Raw genomic sequence first — 16162 nt, forward strand, 5'->3', positions numbered from 1 at the left:
AGTTTCTAGATTTATATGCTTTACAAAATGATGTCTTTCAACATTGGCCATGATAATAAGTTACCAGTTATATGTTAAAAAAGCAAAGTGAATATAGAAAGGACCTTAATATATTATTTTATGTATTATATATATGCTGATTATAAATAATATATGTATGACAAGCTTTATTTTTAGTTACAAGTTGCTACTTCTATCTTACTTTCAATGCTAAAACAAAAAGTGTTTGGCATTCTTTGGTAACCCTTTCCAATGTTTAGAACACTTTGTTTATAAAATTTTTACAAATTTTTAATCCTAATATTCTAGTTATTTCTTAAGTTTTAGTTATCATATAAAATTCTAAAGAAATTATAGAATTTCATTAAAATTGGCTGCTATGAAAAGTATCTTTCATAGTGTCTAAATATTTTTTACTTTACCTTCTTCATGTCTGGTTGTCGCCTCATCCGACATATTCAAAGAAGTAATCATAGAAGTTGGTGATCTTGTCCTCATTTCTATTTGTGTGGTCTGGGTCTAAAAAAGAAATATGATGAGTCTAATCTTGGCTTTTTCCCTTTGTAGATCCAAGACTATAACTATAAGAACTTTTATAACCTTAAAATGCTGATTTTTACCTCCAGAAGCATTTTTGTTTTAAAAAATGTGCATAACTTGCAACTCAACAAAATAATTTTATATTATGAGGTCAACTATAAAAGGAATATATCAGAGAATAATAGTGGTATTACCTATATTTGACAAAGAATTCAATGTATAGTATAGAATTATTGTGAACTATGCAGTTGGCAAACATGCTAATGAATAACAACAATCCTCTACCACCTTATGTTTTTTCCTTCAAAATACGTTAACATTATAACTTGACAAATACTTTGATAAAATCAAAATGATTTGCCTTTGTAATGAAGTAATTCTTGAAGAATATCAGGTAAGAGAATGGATTATAAAAAAATGCTTTGGATTAGAACATATATGATAATTACATAAAAGAATCACTTCTTTCTTTCTCTGATGTCTCGAGTAATGGGTTTAAGATGCCCTCTAGTTTGCTGATGCAGTCACAAAGAATCCTTGCATCGAAAAGGCACTCAAAACTTGTAGGCTTTGATGTGAAGGTTACATTCATAAGTATTACAGATATAGCCTGAGATGTTTCTAGTGACCATGCATCAAATTTGTGATTGGATATAAACTGTAAGACATTGACAATGGGTAGATGATACTACACTATAGTTTCCAAGAGTTTTTACATTTGACACACACACACACAAAATAATAATATGTATATCTTTGTTAAATAGGGGTAAATAGATGAAGCTACTCTTGGTTAGAGGTAACTGGCTTAGTGGATGCTGCCACCTCAACACTGAGGGACTTAGTAGTTGAAGCTCACAGTAACCCATATATATACATTACACCCAGGTTGGCAAGTTTTACTGGGGTCTACCGGAATCTCACTCAGTTGCAGCCAAATCCCCTTTGATTTTACAAATAGTGTAGCTAGAGAGGTAAAAACCAATTGCATTACAGACTGAATTCCATTAGCAGATTTTGTAGGTCTACTGATCCTGTCCCCCCCCCCTTTAATTCAAAAAGTAAGCTGCAGATATAAATTTAATTTATTTAAACCAGGCTTATTTAAGTCACTATTTTAGCCTGACCAGGAAGTGGCTCAGTGGGTAGAGTGTCGGACTGGGATGCAGAGGACCCGGGTTTGAGATCCCGAGGTCGCCAGCTTGAGCGTGGGCTCCTCAGATTTGAGCAAGGCTCACCAGCTTGGACCCAAGGTCGCTGGCGCAAGCAAGGGGTTACTCGGTCTGCAGTAGCCTCCTCAGTCAAGGCACATATGAGAAATCAACCAATGGACAACTAAGGAACCTCAACAAAGAATTGATGTTTCTCATCTCTCTCCCTTCCTGTCTGTCTGTCCCTATCGGTCCTGACTCTCTGTCTCTGCCACAAAAAAGAGACTATTTTAGCTGACATCAATTCATATAAAATATGTTATACATTATACAATTTCAAATTTCCATGAGATATAAAACATAAGTATAATTTTTCTGTTATTAAGATTTGACAAGAATTTCCCAGATGTATCAATATCTTCATAAAGGTGATACTCAGGGACATGGGAATAATGTCCTCCACTATATTCTTAATAGAGAGAAATTATTTCCCATAGAGCTGTTTCTGATAGTGACAGTGTTTGATGGAATCACACCAAAGAGGAATTCAGTAAAGACAGTCTTCTGTTCAGGGAGTAGAGGGAGGCGGGGGGAGAAAAATAATATTATTTTTATAATAGTCAATGAAAATTTTCTACTAATTTTGGTAAAACTGTGGCTATGTTTTAGAATACAAAATGAACAAATTTCACATCTCAATTGAGCTTCTCAGAAATAGTAAATGAATGCCCACAAGTGGGCCAAATCTTGAGGATACAACTATTTATAATGCAAATTAAGAGAATCGTAACTCAGTAACTACTTTTTCGGTAGTTTAAGTGCTAACAAGGGCATATGCCTGTGTTTCAGACAATTGAATATTAAAATTAGACCGGGAAAGGGGACTAGGCTTTTCCTCCTAACAGGTTTAAATTCCTGAGTGTAAACTCAGTTCTCAGATTTCATCTCTAGTGTCAGTTCCTCAGAAAAACCTTTCTGACTCAGAAAAATCCTTTATCGTCTCTTGATGCACCATATATCTCTCATTTATAGCACTTGCTACAGTTTTCTTGTATTGTTTTGTTTTGGTAGAGAGTAATACAGTGAACCACCAGGAACCCAATATTCAGCTGCAATAAATAATAACATTATATTCTTCATTTTTCATGTATTACTCATTTATCTTCCTCTCTGAAAGATTTTCAGTTGGCCCTGGCTGTTTGGCTCAGTTGTAGAGCATAGATCTGGTGTGTAGATGTCTCGTCTTGATTCCTGGTCAGGGCATAGAAGAGAAGTGACCCTCTGCTTCTGGACTCCTCCCCCTCCCCTTCTCGCTCTCTCTTCTCCCCCTGCCATGGCTCAGTTGGTTCAAGCACATAGGTCCAGGAGCTACAGATGGCTTCATCTCAGGCACTAAAAATAACTTGTTTTTGAGCATAGCCCAAGATGGGCAGAGCATCTGCCCCAGATGGGTGTTGCCGGGTGGATCCCGGTCAGGGTGCATGCAGGAATCTGTCTATCTCCCCACCTATCACTTACAAAAGAGAAAAAAACAAAAAGATTTTAAATCAAATTTTAGACATCATATAATTATTAGAATAAGCTTTTTTTCTTATTTTTCAATTACTGTTTACATGCAGTATTATTTTATATTAGTTTCAGGTGTATAGCATAGTGGTTAGACATAATTTACAGAGTGATACTCCCTTAAATCTAGTACTCACCTAACATCTTACATAGTTATTACAGCATGATTGACTATACTCCTTATACTATACTTTATATCCCCATGACTATTTTGTAACTCATCTGTACTTAATCCCTTTACCTTTTCACTCAGTCCCCCTACCCCTCCCATTTGGCAACCATCAGTTTGCTAGCTATAGCTGAGTCTGTTTCTGTTTTGTTTGTTCATCTCTTTTGTTCTTTAGATTTCACATATAAGTGAAATCCTGTAGTATCTGTCTTTCTGACTCTGACAGAATAAGCTTAAGAAATATAATCACAATATTATCACAATCAACAAACTCAGTAATTCCTTAATATTATCCAATACCCAGAATATGCTCAATTTTCTTTCATTGCTCAGAAACATTCTCTTGTTAACTGATTTCTTCCAATAAAAATACAAATAAGATCTACATAATGTGCTTAGTTGATGGCTCAATTGATTATCTTGTGATTTAAATTTTTTCCCCCAAGTGATTTATTTGTTGAAGATTCTGAGTTAATTATACTGTAGAATTTTTCACACTCTTTGACAGAATATGTCTATTAGGTGTAATTTAATGTGTTCTTCTCTCTCTTATGGTCTCTGGAAAAAGATTGATCTAGAGCAGTAGTAGTCAACCTGGTTCCTACCACCCACTAGTGGGCGTTCCAGCTTTCATGGTGGGCGGTAGCGGAGCAACCAAAGTATAAATAAAAAGATAGATTTAACTATAGTAAGTTGTTTTATAAAGATTTATTCTGCTAAACAGTGAAAATCCAACATATAGTACTTGGTAAGTAATTATTATTATATGCTTTAACATGCTGTAACTCTGCTTTATAAATTTTATAAAGTAAAGTTACTTTCCTACTTTATAAATCACCATTACTGTGGAACTGGTAGGTGGTTAGAAAATTTTACTACTAACAGAGATACAAAAGTGGGCGGTAGGGATAAAAAGGTTGACTACCCCTGATCTAGAGGCTTAGACTTAGCTCAGATTTTGGAAAAGAATATATTGTATGTGGTGTTTTATGTACCTATTTCATAACAGTGGGAAACACATAATATCTGGTATTCCTAAAGATACAATTAATAATTTTATTGCTTATTTCTTTTCTAAGTCAGTAGCTTCATGAAGCTAGATACTATATTTGTATTTATTAAAGTATTTTTTATTAATCTTCAGTGTTTAGTACAAAGCTTGTACTTAGTACAGAGCATAGAGCAGACTGACAATAATGTTTTATTAAACTGGCTAGCTGAGTTCTAGAAATGTTAATTTATCTTTTTTTTTTTTTTAAAGTGAGAGTAAGTAAGCTAGAGAGACAGACTCCCGCATGTGCCCCAGCCGGAATCCACCCAGCAACCCCTGTCTGGGGCCAATGTTCAAATCAATTGAGTGATTCTCAGCACCTGGTGTCAACCCTTGAACCAGTCAAGCCACTGGCTGTGAGAGGGGAGGAGAGAAAGCAGCAGGACAGGGAGGGGAAGAGAAGTAGATGTTTGCTTTTCTTGTTTTCTGACATGGGATCAAACTGGGTCATCTCCACTCTAGGTAGATGTTCTATCCACTGAGCCAACCAGCCAGAGCCTAAAAATGTGTTTAGATGGGTAAATATTTTGAAAATACTTATTATCCTGTAGTTATATATAACTCTCTTCCTGAAGTTTTGCCATAACTGACAATTTATAGAAAAGTTTCACTTGCAAATTGTGTAACTGATGGTATAATATTGTTTCAGCGTTGAAACAATGCAGTAAAGTGGTGAACACTAGGTTCTCTTCTTCTGGTTGAGAAATCAAATACCAGTAAATAAAATCAACTTTGTGACTGGAAGTCCTCAAATGAGGATTAAATTTGAGAATTCATGAAGATCCTCATGTGTCTGGTACATACATATGTGACACTCAATAAGCATGTTCTTCTTCTTATTATTATTATTTTAAATTTCCCTAAAACAGAATATAGTAAAAGACTAAAGAATATTAGGTTGAGCTTGACCAGGCAGTGGTAAAGTGGATAGAGTGTTGGACTGGGACACAGAGGACCCAGGTTTGAAACACCGATGTCGCTGACTTGAGTGCAGGCTCATCTAGCTTGAGGGTGGTATCATAGACATGACCCCATGGTGGCTGGCTTGAGCCCAAAGGTTGCTAGCTTGCAGCCCAAGGTCGCTGGCTTGAGCCCAAGGTTGCTGGCTTGAGCAAGGGGTCCCTTGCTCTGCTGTAGCCCCCTGGGGGCTAAATATGAGAAAGCAATCAATGAACAACTAAGGAGTTGCTGTGAAGAATTGATACTTCTCATCTCTCTCCCTTCCTATCTGTCATCCCTATCTGTCCCTCTCTCTGTCTCTGTCACACACACAAACGCGTGCGCGCGTGCACACACACACACACACACACACACATTTTAAGTTAATGAAATATTCTCCATATGGATAGATATGCTTTTTTGGGCTTGTTTTCCTGTGTTCCCTATAAGTAGCCATTAACATTTATCAGTTACTTAGCATATTGTAAGAAGTGTGAAGTGCTTAACATGAAATTATTTAATTTGAATCTTACAACAACCTATGATACAGATACTATACCTATTTCCACATTACATATGAAGAAGATGAAGTTTAGAAAAATTTACAGAATTCACAAATATTATACATTCATTAATTGACTAAAATGTACTAAAATGTATATTTATCTGCCTGCAAAACTGGTTTTAGCTGATATTATCTACTGCTTTCCTATAATGTATGAATATGAAACATTTAAACACTCTCTCGAGCATACCAATATTGGAATTAGAATCTGACTAGTTTTTATTTAGACTAGTCACCTAAAGTGTTCTCAGAATGTTCCATTTTAACTTCTTCTCTCTCCAGTGTTTTCTTATGTATAAATAAATAATAAAAAAAGAAATCCTGTGAAGATGTTTTTTACTCTCATTTCCTGGAAAACCTTTGCATGACAAAATGTTCTAGTACTATTCCAAGAAATGAAATTCTTTACAACTGAAATATTCTAATTAAAATCAGAAAGGCCTTGTGTGATCCAGAGCAACCAAATGAAAAAGGATAATGGGAAATTAGGAAATAATTCAAGTTCTTAAGCAGAGTTAATAGGGCATCTTATCCTGGGATAAAAGCAGCATTGTGTTCTTGGATATATTTGTGTGTAGCCCTTGACATTTGAAATGTCACTTCAAAACAAATTACACATTCAACATATCATTCAGACTGTAATCATTCAATCTTAAGGACCCCAGACTCATTTCTAGAAACAGAAAGCTTTTGTAATTTGTTTTTCTGTGACTTTCTCATGGGTGATATAATGGCTATACTCAATAGCCTCTTTTTATACATGTTTTCTTCATATGGTCTATAATTGCTTCTTGTTTCGAAGGTATGGGTATTGTGAACCACACACACAAGTTATCTATCAATAAATTGTCATTTGGTATGATCCCACATCATGTCATTCAGGCTCCAGTTTTTGGAAGAATAAATTTCCTAGAGCTTCCTTATTAACAATGGCTTAATAAATAGAGTTATACATGAAAGCAAGTTAAAACATTTTCTCTTTTGTGATTCAGAAGAAACCTTCAGTATTCAGGAACTTCTCAGCCAGCCTTACTATACATCCCAATTAATGCTAGAGTGTATCTTGGAACTTTACTTTCCCTTAACTCTTCTATATGAGACAGTCCCTGGTACAGCTCCTTTCTATCATTTGTCAGCTCCCTCAATATGTCCTTTTTCCATCTATCAAAAAATGTAGGTGGAGCTTCCCCCTCCCGTATATAAACAATCTTTATTAGCAGTTATAAAGGGTGCAAATTAGTAACAAATCCAGAGGGACCCAAAGGAGTCAAGACATGACTCCCTTTCCACAGCTGAGGACCTGTAACCAGGCCAGTTGGACAAGAGCACTTGGCTGTCGCCACTTTGGACGCAGTATGCCTCAAACAAGATCCCAGAGAAAAAGGAGCAACACGCTGGAAGAGGCATGGGCTGTGTACCATCACAGGCTGCTCGGCTTCTGCTCACTGCACAGCTCCACTCCAGATAGGGGGTTAGGAGACTGCGCTAAAACTACCCCTCTCCAAACCAAGGAAGAGGTGTGAGACTGTCAGGTCTTGTGGAATATAAGCAAGCCACTTCTGGTTGTTTTCCTGGGTCCTGTTTGTCCACGTAGCACACTTTACAGCACCATTTATATTTTAAAAGAATTTCCTACAATTTCTTTAACGTTGCTTGTCAATTCTCTTAGACTCATAAGTTAAATCATTTGCTAGAAAGATAAAAATCTGAAAATGTATTAAAAATACTAACATAATTGAAAATTACAGTAAACACTTGTTAAGTTTTATTAATCATGGGTTTAATGATTCCATGAATAACACAATTCCCTATATCATGATGCAAACTCCATTTTCTCTTAAAAGAGCTAGATAACCAATAAAGTAATTTTTTTTATCTTTTTACAACTTCAGTACTGTACTTTCATCCATGCTTTTAATGAATTTTTGTGATTTCCAAATTATGAAAGGCATTAACCCTTTGAGTTGAACATCAAAATTTTTCATAGTTAATTCTGATGGGCTTGTCTAATACAGATGATGTATTGTAGAATTGTGCACCTGAAACCTGTATAATTTTATTAGCCAGTGTCACTCAATAAATTCAATAAATATGTAAATAAATAAAAATGTAAAAATTAAAAAAAAAATCTAATACTATACCTGTATTATGAGAAGTCAAGTTCAAAAATATAGAATATATCCATAGTTTATCAGCAGTAGAACAAATTTGGGAATAAAAAATGTTTTATTAATAAAATCTCTAAAGGTGTTGGCTCTTCTTACTATAATGCACTCAGAAAGGAATATTAACAGCAAAAGCAAGTGCTCTTATAAAATAACTTTTGACACTCTCACCATGTATCACACACATACTGAGCATCTAGCCATATACTCTAATACCTTGAGACAATAACTCAAACTCTGTGATTCTAAGAAACATTTTTAAGAATTATACCTCGGCTGCTTCATTTCCTTCTTGAGGTTCATTTAAAGTGTGCTGAGATTTTGATTCCCTTTTCTTAGCTTTTTCAGCAACTGTCAGCTTTTCTTCTTCATAAGACAGAGCAAGTATGCCCAAGAACAAACTTGCCATATAAAAGGCAAACCAGAAACTTATTACAATAAAAAATACTGTGTAGACCTTTCCAGAAGCATAAAGGATCTAAAAAGAGGTGGAAAACAAGACGAAAGAGGAAGTTGTTATTTATCTTCCTGTAATTTTGTTTTAAAATAAAAAATAAAATTGTTTATGAAAACAATTTAGTAATTAGTAGAGTATCATCACAAGACAGTGTAAGTATTAGTTCTATGTAAAGAAATAATAAAAAAAGCTCTTCACTCTACAAATATCTAAGGTATAGGACATATGATACAAAACAAAAAAAAAACTAGTAATTTCACTTGACTTTTATGTCTTCATTAATAAAGAAAACAGATTAAAAGAAAAATAATTACTTTCCAGTAAAAAAAGTGGAATATCTAAATACGAAAATTATTTTCTTTGCAATAGAATCTTTAAATATATGAAATTTAATAAAGTTAGAGAATTAATGTTCAGAGATTATTTTTTTAATATTTACTTTATGGAACTATCATAGCAAGATACAAAATAAGATATTCAAAGAAGTAGGAAAGAAAAATATTTCTGTATTTGTTAGAATCTGTATGGTAAAGAACCTTTGCGTGAATCAGAAGAGAAAGTCATATAATTCACTTATATGAGTTCATTCATAGATAAAAAAAATACAAATTTTTTTATTTCCAAACTGAGCATTTACTAGCTTTTATTTTATAATAATTACCTAAGATAAATTAAAAAGTGTTAAAGTTTAGATTATAAGTAGATATTACAAATCCAAAATATAGCCCACTAATTTATCATTCTCCTTAATTAAAAGTGTATGAACAAATTTCAAAAAAATTAAATAGTTAAATTTTAAGTATTCACTTGAATTAATAAATAAGCATTATTTCCACAAAATATTGTGTTGATATAAAGTTAAGAATGTTTACAGGTTAAAAGAAATTTCTAACATTCAATCAGAAATAATTTATTAATCTACAATATGTTGTCTTTAAAAGTATTTTAATAAACCCCATATCTTAGTGAATCAGCTATTTAGGATTTGATTAACATATTTTTCCGACTAAACTAGCTGTCATTTATTGTACTATATTCAGGAGTTAGTAATAGATTTTATAGAGTATACTGCAGGCCATGTTTATTATCTCATTAATTCTGTGCAACCCATTTATATTATATTTATTATTATTTCCAAAATGCAGAAGAGAGATGTAAATTAGATAGGCAAAATAAATTGCCAAAGATCTCACAATTGTGAGAGATGCTTGAATCTGATATTTTTCCTCTTTTCATTATACAAAATTGGTGAAGGATAAAAGATTATATTATAATTAGGTTGAAAAACTGTACAAATTCTAGTTCTATTATATGTTAGCATGAGACTGGCACTAATTTTAGACTCATCTTATAGTTCTATTATGAAAATCAAATAAAACTATGAATGCAAAGATCTTAGCCACTGGCAGGTACACAATAATTATTAACTATTGATAAACAAGAATCTTTTCTATGAGCATTGACAATTTATTTTGTTCATTTCTGTACCTGTAGTGTATCAAAAGTTTGTGAATAAAATAAACATTTGTTAAATGAATAGAGAATAATATTCTCCAAAACATAAGCTGTCATCTTTGGGAATAATTGCTCCATTTCCCTAGTCATAGTCAGTTTAGTTAGGGCAATGATAGAATGCCAATCCAGTCCAAATCAAAGAAAACTATGTCTACATTAGTCAATAAAACTTAGCATGTAATAGTGATCGGATACTGCATAGATTCCAACATTAGGGCATTCCCAGACTGATTTATCATTTCAATGGTAGTGGGAAAGAATTTTCTTTAAATCAATGCTAATAAGAAAATTAGCTAACACATTTTAAGGGCTTTAAAAAAAAGATGACATTTATTATTACATAAAGTGACACAATCCAAAATGCTTATTTTTTGTTTATTAAAATTTCATTAAGCATTTCTATGTGTTAGTGGTTGAGAACACAAAAATTAATATAAGAAATACTTTTTCTTGGTAGTATATCTCCTAGTGAAAGGAAAAACTGAACAAACAATTAAAATGAACACTATTAGAGGCAATTATCAAGTACCATGAACTTCCAGTATAGGATATGACATGAGCTTACAGAAAAGCTCAAAGAAAAAATTTGGCCTCAAGTCATAAATTAAGGGCATGAAACTGAAGACAGAAACTTGAACTTTTTGCAAACTAAAACATAGATTTAAAAAAGAAATTATGGAAAAGGTCTTGTAATAGCAAAGTCTATTTTATACTCAGATAAAACAAAAGTATATATTGGAATATTGTTAAGAAATAGATCTGCAGCAGTATGCAGAGACTAGACCTTACTAGCAGGGGTCCCCAAACTTTTTACACAGAGGGCCAGTTCACTGTCCCTCAGACCAATGGAGGGCCGCCACATACAGTGCTCCTCTCACTGACCACCAATGAAAGAGGTGGCCCTTCCATAAGTGCAGTGGGGGGCCGGATAAATGGCCTCAGGGGGCTGCATGCGGCCCGCGGGCCGTAGTTTGGGGATGCCTGCTAGTAAAGGGTACTACGTAGCATGCAGATAGACTTTGAACTTCATCCCATAAGAATCCAGGAACCATTGAATGATTTTTAGCAGAAGGATAACATGATAATATTATTTTAGAAATAAGAAATACCTAGTGTTGTGGAGGAGACAATGATATTTGTCAAAAAGTATGGGAAATAACAATATAAATACTAATCTTATAAAATTAGAAAGTATAGTTTGCATAAAGAAAATAATGTCACTTGCAATATTTTTATGTGCTTCTTTAGGAATATAATTATACTACAACTATGTTTAGTTTACTTGATTTTTACTTAATAATATAGCATGAACCACTGTTCCAAAAATATATTACACTATTCTATCTTTATTAATGGTCTGTACACACACACACACCATAAATTATCTATTCAGTCATGAAAATATGGTGCGTGGGTATGTGTATGCTTAAAAAATATGTTCTCCTTCAACTGTAAATACCTTTGAAATCTTTTGAAATTTTAAGTAATTTATTTATTTTATTTAATATTCTTTGATATTAAGTATGCTGCTAAAATAGCATTGCATATTGTAGGGTGGTAAAACTCTTAAAATAAAAATTAAATCTTTGTTTTCTTTGTTTTAATGAGCATTGTATCATTCTGAGGAACTATGGCACATAAATCATTGGTTATTGAAGAAAGATTTTCAGAATTTAGATCTCAAGTCTCGTAAGAGCAAGCCTTCTATTACAACTAAAGCATGATTGAATAGTGAAGAGTAATAAAAATAAATAGAAAAGTTGAAAAGAAATAGCACATTGTAGGTTTTTAATAAATAATTACATAATACTCTGTACTCATACAGGTTCAAATCTGTGACTAAAGCATTTGGTACCTAGAAATATTATTAACTTAGTTAACATCACAGAGCAGGACAGTGATTCCTGGCACATCCATGTGTTGTAACTTTTGGGAGGTTCCTCAACCACTCTGATCTTAGTGTCTTCATATAAAAAGCAGATACACATATACATATACTGACCATGTAGGATTGTTTTAAAGATCAAATAAGATATCATGCATAAGAACACAAACTTTGGCACAGTGTTAAGATATAGTTTGATATTAAATAATCTTGATTCTCTTTCCTTCTGTCTTTAAATTCTTCTCCACATAAAAATGTAATAAACCATGTTACATTCGACCATTATTTTCAAAGAAAGAAGCATGGAGCATGGTACCATTCTCATGAATGCAGCGGATAGTCTCCATTCTTACCTGGTGATACAGTGCTTCAGGGTAATCCTGTGTCATTAACCGGCAGAGGGCTAAGAAGGCCCAGAGGAAATTGTCAAAATTTGTGTAGCCATTATCAGGATTTCCACCAGCTTTTATACACACATAGCCTTCAGGACACTGACTAAAACGACAAACCAAAGAAAAAACTGCTTACTTTTAGGTTCAGATTATGGCCAAATAATAAATGTAAGACATTTGCCCCTAAGTAATGAAGGGCTTCCGCTTCCACAGGAAGCATTCTTCTCCCCGACAATTTCCAGTGAAAAAGCTCCAAAGGAGTTAGATTTTAAGTTGTTATAAGCAAACAGTGTTAATTAATCTAAAAAAAAAAAAAAAAAAAAAAAAGGAGGTGTGACAAATGTTTTCTGCCAAGCCTTTGTTAAAGGATTTTTACCACCCAGTACCGAAGCGAAAGTAGAGCTGATGAAATACACCACAGGTAAACATAAAATTGTAATAGTTGGGGGTTCAATTTTCAAATGATCTCATCTAAAATTCTTAGATCCCATTATTTAAAGTTGAGAAAACATTTATCACATCAATAACTGTTAGCAGTACTTGCATCACTGTGGAAAAATAAAATATTTATCTCATTTCCTTCCATAGAGCCTTTATACTTTTATCTACTGGGGGTTTGAGTGCTGTAGTCAGTTCCTACAGTAGAGGCCCAATAAATCATGCTTCCCTCCATCTACCTGCTTGCCTAGTTTCTTCCCACATTATTTTGCTTTAACCATGTGATTTGTTTTGGACATTTGTTAAAGGTTAATAAACGTGATACCAACAGAGATTTAAAAAGTATTTGTGCATTGAGGCTTGCTAAATTGCTCATCTACATAATCTGAGCAATTGAATTTTTGTTTTTGTCTTAAGGCACTGACTTTTGGGATCATTTACCCTGCAGCAAAGTATGATGACTGCAGGTAAAACATTGCATGACTTTCTCTTCTGGCCTTAAAATATATCCTTGTGATTCTGAATATCCATGACCAGATATTTTCAATACGAATTTGGAATGTTCACAAGAAGGGTTAGCTGAAATTGTATAGTACAGAGACAATGGGATGAGTTTAAAATTTGGATTTGAGAATAGAGTATAAGCCCAAAAGTAGCTAGGCAAAAACAGTTGAGCAAACAAGAAAATATCTAAATCAGCTGAACATAACTAAAATACATAACCAAGGTTCCTTTCCCCAGTATGTGCCTTTTGTCAATCTAGGCCCCAGAGCCTTAGAACCAGTTAGTCTACAGATAGGTATCAAGTCATCCCGCTGAGGAAGCTGACCTAAAGAACAATATAAGTCATAGCACTGCTGAGAAACACTCTATTTCTACTTCCTTATCTTTCCTCTGAAGTTACAGGACAAAGAGACATGAAAATTGTGCTCACAATGAAGAATTACTTATAAATACTGTTTTGAAGAAGAGTAAGTTTTGTATTAATGCAAATTATAGTCATAAAAGATACATAAACCATAAAACAAGTGCAATAACAGCATAACTTTAATATTTCTGTCTTCAAACGCTTCTAGCCAAAGAAAAGATTGTATGGCCTTTTTTTGGTAATTTCCCCTAGCTCTGAGACACACTGAAAACAAACAAATCAGATCTTGTTTAAGTCCCAGCTCTGATGTTTAATAACTTCTTGACTTTGAATAAAACATTTAGCTAGTTTTTTTGTTTGTTTATTTTTAAAAATTGGTTTAATAGTATTCCGTAGTGTTCACTTCATAGCATGTTTTGATGATAAAATGAGATCATCTAATTAAATGGGAGCCATCAATAAAAGCAATAATAATTCAATAAGTACTATTGATTGGTGATATTGACTTGATAGAAAAACACATTAACATCACTTACCTTGCATCTGTTCTGTTGCCACAAAGGAGAGCATCTCTATTTCCTTCTAAGTAATAAAAGTTCTCTGTATCTGAAAATAGGAAAGAATTTACATTTTATATCTAATCTTGAGTGAATGGCATATCTAAAATCCATTTAAATATTTATAGTGAGAAGGAATGAACATACAGTTGACTTTTTTTTTTACATCTAGGAAGCTAACACAAAGGCTAAAACATCTGGCAAACCACCTACTTCATGACCGGAAAGTAAAATACTCAGTAAAGAAAGAGGAGAATCCCTTTTAAAATCAGAGTTCAGTGAAATGAATATAACCGACCAGGTATGACGGGCTCCTGAAGGAAATTCCCACGACTATGTTTGAAAGCTGAGGATCTTTATTTCCAACATTTGTTCCTGAAGCTTTTCCCGAGCAAACCAGATGTTTCTGTCTTCGGGTTGAATTTTCATTCTCTTCCCACTTTGAAGCTTATTTTTCTACATTGAGTATCCAGTGTTAATTACTTTCCTGATGTCACTGAATTTCGACCACAACCCAAGTTTATTTAAATCATAACTCATTAAATTGATCCAGGTATCCCTGTCTGTCAGTTAGAATGTAAACTGTATGTTTATAAATGTTGTTACCAGAGTTGGGAACATGCATGTTTCTGAGCATTGGTTTTTAGGTTCTAAATTCAAATCATAAAGATCAAACCCATGAGAGCAATCTGAGTGTGTGTGTGTGTGTGTGTGCATAGAAACATATATAGGTACAGAAAATTTAATATATACTATATAAAAAGTTAAATTACTCAAATCTCAAATATCACTTTGTTACCTAAAATAATTTTAGAAGAATTTTAAATCATAAATAGAAATCATTGATCAAACGTTTTGAATGGCAGTAAAAAACCAAATGAAATTTGACATTAGTAGAATGAGGCATTTCCAAATACTATTTTAAGTACAAGAACTATGACATGGCAATTAGGTTAATAATGTAATATTTTCAGCAATTCCTAACATGTTATTTGAAGAAATGGATTATCAAATTTTAAAGTGTTAATCTTTACAAAGTGATTTCTCTATAATATGCTTTCACAAAGATGAAAAAAACCTGTTTTCTTAGCAATAACCAGTGAGGTAGCAAAAAACGTTTATTTTTTAAATAATTTGAGTATTTTAGTTACAATGTCAAAGAAACCAGTGGGTATTTTAGTTGAAATCTAAAGATTAATATCTGTCTCCCATTGTCCTCACAACTAAACTTAGGACCTTGAAATAGGTACATATAATAAGGAAACATTTCACATATTTATAGACTAATAGTTTTGTATTACTTGCATTATAAGAATATTATTAAGATTTGTTTTAGAACTTATTAAATAAAATTAATGTAGAAGGACTACATAAAATTTATCAACATTTGGGTTTTATTAGTTGAAAAATAGCCCTCCACCCCACAAATACTGTCAGAAAGTGCCAGATAATTTTAATATAAGGGAAAAATCCAATAAGAGTACAGCCTGGTGAAAAGGAAATAGTATTAAAGGCAGGTGTGTTGGTTAGAATCCTGGTTTTATCACCAAGTAGTCACAGTAGTCTGAGCACTCACTGAATTTCTATGAACTTCATTTTCTTGTTCATGTCTTCTCTGCAACATTATGATGAAGATCTGTGACCAGGCATGTGAATTACGCAACACCTATGAGGCATTATTTATATTTGCCTTAAATAGTCTCGTTATTTACTAAAGTATAACTCCAAGCATTTAACCTAAGCAGCAGTAATTGTATTCCAACAAAGGTAAGAATTTCTATATTGTAGACCATTTCTTCATCCGTAAGGTCATCTCAAAGTTTCTGAGTAAACTTACATTTATATTTTAAGTAAACTAGTGAAGAAAGGTAATATTATGAGGACTCTAAGCTGATGAAATTGCA

General features: G+C 33.2%; 1 protein-coding gene across 1 annotated transcript in view; it reads right to left on the bottom strand.

Annotated features, from left to right (window-relative positions):
- The window catches only part of SCN7A (sodium voltage-gated channel alpha subunit 7), a 97121-nt gene that overhangs the window by 45313 nt on the left and 35646 nt on the right, over positions 1-16162 (bottom strand). The window contains exons 8-11 of the mRNA XM_066346662.1: positions 14238-14307; positions 12357-12498; positions 8418-8624; positions 423-519 (exon numbers count right to left, since the gene is read on the bottom strand). Coding sequence (XP_066202759.1) covers positions 423-519; positions 8418-8624; positions 12357-12498; positions 14238-14307 — 516 coding nt within the window. The remainder of the gene's footprint in view (positions 1-422; positions 520-8417; positions 8625-12356; positions 12499-14237; positions 14308-16162) is intronic.

Source organism: Saccopteryx leptura, chromosome 7 (genome assembly GCF_036850995.1).
Source record: "Saccopteryx leptura isolate mSacLep1 chromosome 7, mSacLep1_pri_phased_curated, whole genome shotgun sequence".
Taxonomy (NCBI): domain Eukaryota; kingdom Metazoa; phylum Chordata; class Mammalia; order Chiroptera; family Emballonuridae; genus Saccopteryx; species Saccopteryx leptura.